Source organism: Gorilla gorilla, chromosome 16 (assembly GCF_029281585.2).
Source record: "Gorilla gorilla gorilla isolate KB3781 chromosome 16, NHGRI_mGorGor1-v2.1_pri, whole genome shotgun sequence".
Lineage (NCBI taxonomy): Eukaryota > Metazoa > Chordata > Mammalia > Primates > Hominidae > Gorilla > Gorilla gorilla.
The window spans coordinates 49305589-49317754 of record NC_073240.2 but is presented as its reverse complement, the minus strand read 5'-3'; the positions used below and the strand labels follow the sequence as shown (position 1 = coordinate 49317754).

At 38.9% G+C, this 12166-nt stretch overlaps 1 protein-coding gene across 1 annotated transcript in view; it reads left to right on the top strand.

Annotated features, from left to right (window-relative positions):
- Positions 1-12166, top strand: part of FBN1 (fibrillin 1) — a 234459-nt gene that overhangs the window by 143203 nt on the left and 79090 nt on the right. The window contains exons 18-25 of the mRNA XM_019011042.4: positions 2143-2196; positions 3789-3914; positions 4954-5079; positions 5595-5714; positions 5923-6060; positions 6928-6978; positions 8596-8721; positions 11100-11327. Of these exons, the coding sequence (XP_018866587.1) occupies positions 2143-2196; positions 3789-3914; positions 4954-5079; positions 5595-5714; positions 5923-6060; positions 6928-6978; positions 8596-8721; positions 11100-11327 (969 nt within the window). The remainder of the gene's footprint in view (positions 1-2142; positions 2197-3788; positions 3915-4953; positions 5080-5594; positions 5715-5922; positions 6061-6927; positions 6979-8595; positions 8722-11099; positions 11328-12166) is intronic.

Below are 12166 nucleotides of genomic sequence, written 5' to 3'. Positions count from 1 at the left end.
GCACATGAACTTTGGAGGACACATTCAAACCAAAGCAACAGTAAAGCTTAAAGAGAGTTAAATGTAAGGCCCGGTTCCACTAACTTCTGTCTTATATTTGAATGAATTTACCCAAAAAAGGGTCCACACATGGAAGTAGTTTCATTCATTTGGTTTCTCCACCTCTTTGGTCATGAACCATCCGAATGTAGGATATCCCTCATTTCAAGAATGGGGGGTAGGCTGTTTAAAGTACTGAAAATATTCAAAAGGAATGTCTTCAGTCAGTTGAGGGAGAGACTCCAAATATACAAAATCTGAAGTTCATCTTTGTGGTCTGCAAGTCAGGCAAGCTACATATGAAGCTGTTTCTCACTGGTTGCTGGAGCTGATTCACATTGTTCAGCAAGCCCTCTTGTGTCCTCAGCCTTCTGACAATGACATTTCACAGACATAGATCAGTTAAACCCACGGGAGTGTAATTGGTCAGTTAAACCCACAGGAGGGTAATTCTGGGGGATTTTCTCATGGGTCCCTCATGTCACTGTCTCCATGGCACTACGCGGAGTTAGCTCATCAACACCTACCCCTTACTATGTGTTTATAATACTTTTATTTACTTATTTTTTTATTCAGGGCCTGAGCTGTGCACAGTACACGTTCAATCATTAAACATGTAATGTTAATTCTGTATAGCCACCAGGTGAAATGGGAGTTGTCATTCCAAATTTATGGGAGAAGAAACTAACAGAGGAAAAGGGCGGCTTCCAAAACTCCCAGCAATTAGCATTGTCATCGGTATTAAAACCCATGCTTATTTGAACTCACTACAAAAAATGGTCTAGTACCAGATCCTGCCTAAATGGAAAACAATGGTGACAATAATTTGCTTCCATTTAGGCCAAACATCAGCAAAATTGTCATTATCTCTAAAAGTCCTTTTTATAAAACTGGCATGATTTTGGTTTTCTTGTTTCATTACTTACAGTATTTCATGCATATTTTAGCTTTTTGCTGATATAGCATAATAAAAAAGATGAATTTCTTTTTGTTCCTAGACCTGGCTTTCAAACATACCTTCCCATCTGTTGTTTTTCTGAACCCTTCTAAGATGGTTTGAAAATTAAATCATCACTGCTTTCTCAAATTCACATTTGTTAGAAGACATGATAATCTTTGGTTGTATAACTCATTTACGTCCACTGTCATCAGGATGCAATTCTCTGGCATGCAGGAGATAGGAACTATTTGCTTCAGCAGTGAGGTGCAGTCAGCCTCTACAATAAGCCCCAGCCCTGATATCCAGTTCTCCTTCCACTTAAGCACAGATGATTTACATATGACCATGAGACTGTGTTTGCCAGAAACCATTGGCAGCTTAAGGGGACACTAGTTTCCTTTCCATGGATAGTGTGATTCCAGGTAGTTCTACATTTTCATCATTCACTCTTATGTTAAGTATTGTTGGAATTGTATATAAAACATGGTATTAATTTTAAGAAATAGAAATTTGATTCTATCTCAAATTTGGGGACATATTCTTTATACTTCAGTTTCTTCAATATGATCTCACAGTTTTAACATTAAGCAATACTTTCTCTATGGATATATCATAGAGAATGAATCCAGTATCCTGATACATATTAACTTTAAAAATACACTTAAATGCAAGAGTAGGTATTCTGTTGTTGCTCTTGTGAGAGGAGGCTAGAGAATTTGCAGAGAGAAATGAGGAAATGTTAAGAACCAATTGTACTGAGAAAACAGCTAGCACTGAGAAACAAAATTATCCCCAAGATGGTGGGAGAAACTTTTATTAACAGTTAAGAAACCACATTTTAACAGGCACATTTCACCGTAAGTGTAAAGTGTTCCCTGGTGAACAAAATCAAGTTATAGGAAAAACACCTTTTCCGAAAGGGCTTTGCACAAGGAATTGCTATAACTTGCCTGTATCCTTAAAAGTTGTTTTCCTCGATGATGTGTAGCCTTTAAAATGGGAGCCTGGTGTAAAGGTGACTCCCTGGGGAGATACCTCCTTTTCCGTTACCACTTAAGTTTGGTTCTACTCACTTTGGAGGAAATGATGTGTGCAAGATCAAGGGCAGGATCTACCTGTTCTGCAAACAAAGGAATCATTTACTATCTGTTAATTTATTGCAGCGGAATATCAGGCACTCTGCAGCAGTGGGCCAGGGATGACGTCAGCAGGCAGTGGTAAGGATTCCTTTCAAAATTTACTACCTTCAGTATGTGCAGAGGCAGCATCAGGCTTTCCTGTGGGTTTCCAGTTGATCCCTTTACACTAGTCTGGCCTGACTCCCTCTCTGGCCATCACTGTGCCATGTATCTGGGATGCTCAGAAGCCTTCAGTGGCAGAGCAGCCAGGGCACTGTGGGCTCTAGGATTTCTGGGTGTGGCTGTGGGGCTTGGCCACTGAGGGGGTCAGGTGCTCTCCCAGTGTGGTTGATGGGTGCTCGCAGATGACGTGTAATGACTTTTGTTGCTCATGCTTGAGAAGGGGCAGCCTGACTCTCCTGTGGATCTTCCACTATCAAGTACCACTCAGGATGATGGGCAAGTTGAACCATTCTCCATCTGCATTCTGAAGGATTCTTAACTGTTAAGTGCTCAGTATTATAAAATGGCAGTAGAGAGCAGTGACAATAATTAACTGAGTTAGAAGAGAATGAAATATTTAGCTAGAGAAATATTGGTGCCATGCAAGGAATTAAAGTTAAAAGGGAGAATTGGAACAAGTATGAAAATAGGTGACAAGAAAGAGAAAGGGATTATTTTATTAATATAAAGCTACGTAGTTTGATTCAGGGAGATCTGAAAGAACATGGACTGGCTGAATTGATTGTCAGTTCATTCAGTATGATTAGTTTCATCATTGTGTGTGAATGAAAATGTGGAGGGGATATTTAGAGGAGGAAAGAGCTGAGAGGTAAGGAAACTTATAACGAATAAGGAGTTAATGGGGAATAAGTAAGTTGTGATAGGGACTTGGAAGAAAAAAAAAGTCAACCCTAGTTTATAGAAGAGTCAGGCACCAGGATTTGAGACTATCCATTCACTGGTTGTCATTCTGCACCTGCCTTGACTATGAGATCCCTCCTCAGTTGTGAGGGTACAGAAGAGGGAGGGCCCCACCTCAGGTGGGCAGAGCAGCGGAGGCTCTTTCAGAGCATGTGGTGTTGGAGCTGGCTTTTGACCTGTAAATAGGCCTGCTCCAAGCATTCCTGACACAGAGTGAAGAGGACATTATATGTTCATAGAAGAGTGTGAAGTCTGGGATAAGTAAACAAAGAATTTATATTTTAGTTTAATCTTGAGGATATTGTTGAACCTATGAAAGTTTGAACCAGGAGAACGATATAATACCTTGTTTTTAGGATGGTAAGAATGGTTGCAGTGTAGAGTAGTGCAGGGTAGATGGAAGAAAGAGGGGCTGGTGGTAGGGAGACCAGTTGTCGGGACTTGGGATCTGCTGTCCATCCATTTTTCCATCTTGGTGCTTGGACTAGGAGAAGTCCAGGAGGTCTCCTTCAGCTTGCTTAAGGATTGGTTATCTTGTAGTTCCAGCTGAGACGCAAAGTTCCTCTCAGGAACTTGTGGGAGAAAGATTGGACTCAGAATATCTTACAGTGAGAAAAAGAGACCGAGTGTTCTTTTTCCAGTGAAATCGATTTTTTTCCTCCTGTAGCTCCTAAGGTCATTACATTTATTGTAGTGTTATATTTTTAACAATTCATTCAGTGTTTATTTTATAATCTTAATTGATTTTGACCTTTTTTGTGGTGCAGATATAAATGAATGTGCACTAGATCCTGATATTTGCCCAAATGGAATCTGTGAAAACCTTCGTGGGACCTATAAATGTATATGCAATTCAGGATATGAAGTGGATTCAACTGGGAAAAACTGCGTTGGTGAGAAGTTTTACCCATTTTCTGAAACATTTCCTGCATAATGCATTCCTTCTTTCATTGCTGGGAGAAAACTGCCTTTGAGTACCTTAGAGGACTGGGCAAATGGACACTTTATACTTCGGATGTCAGCACAGCATATGCATATCTTTAGTAATAAAAATTTACATCACTGAATCTTCACAGTTTATGGATAACGATGTATCAGATTCACTCCTTGAAATGATTTGCTCATTAAAATAATGATGTATCAGATTTCACTCCTTCAAAGAGAAGCTCCTTAGATATAAGATGCAGAGATTCTGAGCCATTCTCATGTGACTACAAAGTCAACCTTGATTTTACTGAGAGAGAAGCAGCTCTTCTCCCAACCATTTATTAGACTTAATCAGAGAAAACACAGCTTATTTTCAGGAATACCTGCTCTCTTAAAGTTGGGTTTTGCTTCAGACAGGCATATTATTCAGCTAAAAGCAAGCAGTTTTCCTGAGGTCCCTGAATCATGAAGCTAAATTCCCCATGACAATCATAAATGCTACAGATTACTTTATACTTTATAATCATACCTGGAGACAATTTGAATTATTATAAGGAAGAAACACCCATTCTGGAACTAACACATTTCAAAGATGGACCATACTTTCTAAATATTTATTTAGTTCCTTTAATCAATAAGGTTAATCCTTTTAATTCGACAAAATGAATTAAATTATATAAATTTAATTATATAATGTAACTATATAAAGATTAATGATTTCCAGCAAATCTGTATTTTCTTCCTGCTAAAGAAATAAGTGAATTAAATAGCCTAGTGACTTTAGGCTTTGTAGATATTTAGTTTAGATACTTAGTTTAAAACCAGGTCAAGCCTCTGTTTTCCTAAAATGAGATAGTTTAGGTAAAAGCTAATGCTACAGGAGTTTTGCCTTTTTGCTTGAATTGATCATGTTGTTATGACTTTAAAGATCTAATGTAAAAGAGCAAAGTAGATACAGGCAAAGTTTGGGCCCTTTTTAAGTGTTTATTTTCATTGACTTTGCAGATATTAATGAATGTGTACTGAACAGTCTCCTTTGTGACAATGGACAATGTAGAAATACTCCTGGAAGTTTTGTCTGTACCTGCCCCAAGGGATTTATCTACAAACCTGATCTAAAAACATGTGAAGGTAAACCATATTTTTGTTCTTATACTGTGTACTTTGCTATCTTTTGGAATGCCATTAGAAAACCATAAGACTAAATCAGAGTCTCCTGTATTTTAGACAGTTATGCCAGTTTAGTTGAAATTCTGTGGTTCTACATGGCACTAGTATGTACTTTGTAAGCCACTTATGGTATTTACTTGTAATTGGCATTTTAATTGCCGTCATTTAATAGATAAAGAAAATGTTATGTGTCTGCTATTTGAGCTATTCATTCAGAAATCACATACACATTTACTCCAGATTTTCTAAATAAAAAGAAAGATTCAGCCAAGTCCCATATTCTATAGTATAGAGATGTACTAGTTTATACTATAGAGTTATTATTTTGGCATTCCATCTAGTGTAGGTAAAACTATTTAGCCCAGCTTTACTATGTGGGATTAAGGATATGTAGTAGCAATTGGGGTCAAAGTTGAAGTACTCTTTTAGGCCCAAGACTAGATTTTAGCAGTAATGTAGACCTGTTTTTGTTTCAGACATTGATGAATGCGAATCAAGTCCTTGCATTAATGGAGTCTGCAAGAACAGCCCAGGCTCTTTTATTTGTGAATGTTCTTCTGAAAGTACTTTGGATCCAACAAAAACCATCTGCATAGGTATTTATCTTTCTGAGAATGATTTTTCTATGTTTATCAATGTTGTTATACTTAATGTCAGCTTTTCCTGCAAAAGAATTTAAGTATGGATGAACAATATTAAAAACTTCATTATTCCTTGTTTCAAATGCTATTTTTGTCTATAATTCCAAGGTGTATGTTTGAATTTTTATATAGATTCTATTAAATATTATTCCCTCCTCTGCAGAAACCATCAAGGGCACTTGCTGGCAGACTGTCATTGATGGGCGATGTGAGATCAACATCAATGGAGCCACCTTAAAGTCCCAGTGCTGCTCCTCCCTCGGTGCTGCGTGGGGAAGCCCGTGCACCCTATGCCAAGTTGGTAAGAGAAACCCATGCTGTGGTTCCTATACCACTCCAATGGTCTTTGCATAAAAAGGGGAAGCCTAGTATTTCATTTATCTAGGCTTACATGAGAATTTTCAAAGATTTAATCCTGATGGCCCCGAACATATTGCTGAATGGGAAATAAGAAGCGTCAAATTTTATGTGATTTTGTTCATTTATTATTTTCTATCTTCACATTGTAATGTGGTTAGTTTGTGTTGCTTCCCTGGAGCACCAGTGCCTACCGGCTCTCTTGGGAACCTTGTGGTTAGGGGTTCTGAGCTTTTTATAGGTACAGATTATCTTTCAAAAAGCTAATTGATGTAAAGAAACCGGTATTCATGACTAAACTTCGTAAGGGTTTCTGGTGAACTTCTAAATCTGTTGGGAATTTGAGGTTTGAGAACCTTGCTCATGGTTTTGCTGATTTAATGTTTAAATATATAAATGTGTAAATTTATGTGAATGTTGGAGGCCATGAGATCTCCAAATTATAGACTTGAGTTTTCCATATTCATGTTAAAGTAATTCTATAGTGTGATTCCTATTTTCAGGTGAAGAGCAAGAGAGAAAGCTACCTTCAGTTTCCCTCTTAGCTGTCACTTTAACATGATCTATAGGGCACGTCTGTGTCTTTTGGAGTATCTTAGTGGAATTGAGCTTTATTTGAGGAGACATTTCATTACTGTTCTTCCTCACCTATGCAATCACAGAAACATTTTGTTATCTCATACTTATAGCAACGCAATCTACTTCATGTTCCAGGTCATCTTTCATGTTTCTTACACTATGTCAGAACTGCAAAGTCTGGATATTGTTATCTCAAATTTGTTTTCTGTTTTGTTTTTCGTTTTTATTACAGATCCCATATGTGGTAAAGGGTACTCAAGAATTAAAGGAACACAATGTGAAGGTATTTCTGATTACTTATAAACCATACATTTTTGTGTGCATAATGAATGTTTGTGTTAACTCGGACTGGATAAAGCTGTCATATAACTTCACAGGGAGAAATATGCAGCAGAGAAAAAAAATAATGAGAACTACAAAACGGAACAGCTGTTAATTTCACAAGCATATATACACTATTGCTAGTGTCAGAACGCTATGTCCAAAGGACAGGGTGGGTGGCTGAAAATGTTTTAGGTTGATCACAGTTTAGAGAGACTGCACTTTCAAAATGCTATCAGGAAGAGAAAAACAGGAAGTTTTTGATGAGTCTGTAAAATTTGCCTTTCTTTGGTTTGTCCTGGCATTTTTTTGTTTGTTTGTTTCACAGTCATGGGTGATTTAGAAGGACACATTCTGTTTTCTCTTTGTTGAAAGTCTGCATGGAGTTTCTTCAGTTTGCTGTGATTCTTTCTCATGGAGTTTCAGATAGACATAGGTCATGGTGACTAACACAACCTGACATGACACAGCAGCTGAAAAATTTTAAAAACAGCAATTAGTCCCATATGTGGGATGAAATGAAGTTTTTTCCCTGTTAAAACAAAGAGGCACACTACAACCCCCACCCAAGGTCTTGCTTTCCAAATGATGACTGAATCCTTTGGCCTTTCTCTGGTCCAGACCCGCTGTTAATAACTTATCTGACCTCAGCAGCATATTTTGTTGTACAAGTGGCCAAAACAAAAAAACCCAAAAAGGTAGATTCCACCCTCTCCCCATTGATCTCTCTTACAAGGAAAGATTCAGAATATTTTTTCAACATTCCTGGTGTGGAAAGTTATTTCTTCTAAATAGAGACACAGTGTATATGAGTTTCTTAGCTAATGTTCCCCCCTCTTTTTTTTTTTTTGGCATTGGCAAGTAAGTGCCTTTCTTTTGATTAACTTGGTGGTGAATACTTTTCCAAATTAAGTGCAGAGAACATGTTGCTCTCCATTAGGCAAACTGGGAAGGACTGGTACATTTGAGAGAGATTGGTTGAATGACGAATGAATGAACATGAGTATCTTTTAATTCTCCTCAACCCAAGCTGAGACCAAAGCATGGACAGAACAGCCTGAGACCATGGCTGAGTTAGAAATGATTGTACATTTTCTGGTGATTTATCAGAACTTCTTAAAAGAGACCCTTCACTGGCCCACATATTCCTTGGTGGGATATTTTTCTATGCTGACCTTCAAGCTGTTTCTTCTTTGCTAGTTTGAAAAACCAGGTTTTTGCTTCTCTACTCATTTCCAGACATGTGGTCTCATAAAGCAAATTATATTGCTGGGAACCTTACCTGAAATGTCCACAGCTACCAGAGCTGACTCCAAGAACTCACACCAGCTGCCTGTCTCTACAACTCAAAAGTTATTCCCTGAAACCAATGGAGAAATTCTTACATATTTAGTAATAGGTGGGCTCGTTCTGGTTGCTATTCAGGCACCCTAGAAATTCTACACGAACTACTTGTAGGCAAACTAGTTTTATGAACTTACCAGGTTCAACATGGGGAATAATTATGACTCTATGAGTAGAATAAGGTAGAATGATATTATAAAGATATATTAACTTTATGCTTTTTTTTTCTTTTTAGATATAGATGAATGTGAAGTGTTCCCAGGAGTGTGTAAAAATGGCCTGTGTGTTAACACTATGGGGTCATTCAAGTGTCAGTGTCCCAGTGGAATGACTTTGGATGCCACAGGAAGGATCTGTCTTGGTAAATACTGAGCTCATTATTTTTCTAATAATAATTTATTAACGATTATTAAAAATGAAGTTAACAAGATATAGCTGAGCACTTAGCTTCAGGTACAGACACACACTCCAAAATTCAGCATGTCCGATAGGGTCCATGGCCACTCCTTTGACAGTCTTTTGAATAGTAAGCAGCAACTGTAGTTTCTGTTGATATGCAACTATTCCTTAAATCACTAGCATCACAGTTATTTTTCCAGAGCTCTTAAATTGGCCCCATATGCCGTGAACTATAAAATACAAGCTGAGTGGTGGAGAAAAGAACAATATTTGCACATATTTGGAAACTGTAGCCCATGTCTTCTAAGCATACCCTGACATTGGCCAGAAGGACAGGTCCTTGCAAAAACACCTGTGGAGATCAGGAGTGAAGATGCCACTCCCCTGAAAAGTGAACCTGAGAAAGCTCAGCCCAGGGTAGGTATCACTGCTAGTCATAGTGGGATACTCTGTGCCAACTGCTAGAGCCCAAATGGGATCCTCTAGCCAAATTGTCTCACCCCAACCCTAAGTCCTTAGAACTCTAAGTCCTAAGTCCCTATGGGCTCGTGATAGCGGCAAGTTTGAGATCCCACATCTCATGCATCTAAGGTCTGGCAGACTTATTCTGGTGTTACTACTATGGCTTCTGCCAGCCTAGAGTATATCCCTTGGATCACTGGTTTCTGAGTTCATGACTCTGGAAATGATGCTTACCTGTATTTTGCATCTGAAACCACATTACTTTGAAGTGTACGCTCAGTGAAGACTATTGTAGGTAGTTAAAAAAGTGGGCCAGGTGTGGTGGCTCACGCCTGTAATCCCAGCACTTTGGGAGGCCGAGGCGGGCGGATCACGAGGTCAGGAGATCGAGACCATCTTTGCTAACACAGTGAAACCCCGTTTCTACTGAAAATACAAAAAAGTAGCCGGGCACGGTGGCGGGCACCTGTAATCCCAGCTACTCGGGAGGCTGAGGCAGGAGAATGGCATGAACTCAGGAGGCGGAGCTTGCAGTGAGCCGAGATAGTGCCACTGCAGTCCGGCCTAGGCAAAAGAGTGAGACTCCGTCTCTAAAAAAAAAAAAGAAAAAAAAGAAAAAGAAGGTGGTATACAGTGAAGGATTTTGATCACTTACAAATTAGAATTAACAAACCTTTAAATATTGAACTTTATAGTTTATAGTGTAAATAAATAATATGGAATGGAAGCGGGAATTCAAAGCCAAAAGTATTTTTGTAATTAAGGATGTCAGTTAATGCTATTCTGAGTCTTAGTTTATTTGTTTAGGAGGAATCAGTATTTAATGAGAATCTTCTTCTAGGTTCTTCAGTTGAAAGATGCTTCAGTGTTTAATTTAGGATTCATTTAAAAATAATTTATCTTAATACGGGCAGTCTGAATATAAAGCTGAATATAAAGACTTCAAAAACTTTCTAACGTTAGAGGAAACCCAGGGAGTTAGATAAATTGTTAATGACCCCATTGTGAAGGAGAAAGAGAAGGAAGATACATCTTACATTTCACTTACACTTCATTATTTTCAGATGCATAATCTTATTTGAGCTTCACAGAACCTTCTGAGAGATGAGTGCAACATCCTATAACAGATGTGGAAATTCAGGTTTAGGATAATTTATTGAAGGCAATCCACTGAGTTACAGAAGAGGACCAAAATCCAGCTCTTCTGACCTCTGCTCTGCTAGGCTTTCTGCTCTTCTTTATAATCCCATGAATTTGGGTTTGGGGCTAGAGGTATGCCACATGTACCTTGAAGAATGTGCCCTTAAGCACGTGTTTAGGTGAAAGAAATATTTGAGAATAAAAGTGAATGGCTTTTCTTTGCATTTTTCTCTTTAATCTCAAGTAAGGCAGTCCTCTTTCCAGAGTTCATCATTCCACCTTTCCAAAAATGAAGTGGGTCGGAGGAAAAGGTGATTGCACTAGGGCAGACACGCTCCAACAATAAAGAGTACAGTTGGCTTCTAGCTGTGGAGGACATGCCAAGACATCATGGCATGCACGCATCGGTGATAGGTATTTCTGTACAGGAGAAAAACATCTCCCGAAAGAGCGCTGTGGGATCTCTCAGAATACCATTCCTTATGTAGAATTATCAGACGTTGAAAGGGAACTTTTCAGAAATAGGAGGTGCAAACATGGGCTGACAAAGAGAGTCTTTATTAGGCAAGGATACTTACCCCAGAGCCTGGGGTTTTTTTTGAGGAATAAAACTAATTCCAGTCAATAAGTATACAGCAAATTATTACGTGTGCAGTATTTTACCTAACAGAGTGTTGGCAGTTTGGGGCAGTGGAAGCCATGTGGCTCTATTTAACCTCCCTTGATTCCCTCTGACAGATATCCGCCTGGAAACCTGCTTCCTGAGGTATGAGGACGAGGAGTGCACCCTGCCTATTGCTGGCCGCCACCGCATGGACGCCTGCTGCTGCTCTGTCGGGGCAGCCTGGGGTACTGAGGAATGCGAGGAGTGTCCCATGAGAAATACTCCTGAGTACGAGGAGCTGTGTCCGAGAGGACCCGGATTTGCGACAAAAGAAATTACAAATGGAAAGCCTTTCTTCAAAGGTACAATGTTACGTTTTCCATGGCCAATTGCCTTCCTTTTCAGACCAATAAGATGCATTTTCATGATCTCAGCACTCTACTTGATCATCCCAGCATGGACTTTTTGCTTTCTGAATTATATAATTATCTTTGTTTAGAAAAGTATGAACTTTTTTTTTTTTAACTGTTTGGTCCAAGAAGTCCTGGGGGTTAAAATTGTTCTGTATGGGGAGATAGTTTCAGATAGTTTCTAGGTGGCCCTCTTAAATGTCAATTACGTAAACTCAAAGGAACTTTAATTTTGCTTCCAAAAGCTATGGTAATTCATTGCTGAAGAAGGACTTGGTGTTCTGGAGATTTAATCTCCCAGTTCTGTCTCACACGTAGAAATTACTTGCGTATTTCTTGAGTGTTTGGTCTTGTTTTGGAAAAAGGCCCCGTAGTGGGAAACTCAGGTCACATGTTACATGTATGCAGTTTTCTAGTGTACAAGAAACTCTTTAAATTATATTAATGAGATCTTGAGCTGGACACGGTGGCTCATGCCTATAATCCCAGCACTTTGAGAGGCCAAGGTGGGCAGATTACTTGAGTCCAGGAGTTCAAGACCAGTCTGGGCAACATGGTGAAACCCTGTGTCTACAAAAAAAAAAAAAAAAAAAAAAATAGCTAGGCATGGTGGTGCACACCTGTAATCCCAGCTACTCAGATGGCTGAGGCACAAGAATTGCTTGAATCTGGGAGGCAGAGGTTGCAGTGAGCCAAGCACACCACTGTACTCCAGCCTTGATGACAGAGCAGATCCTGTCTCAAAAAAAGAAAGAAAGACATCTTAAGGTATATACATTAAGAAAATATTT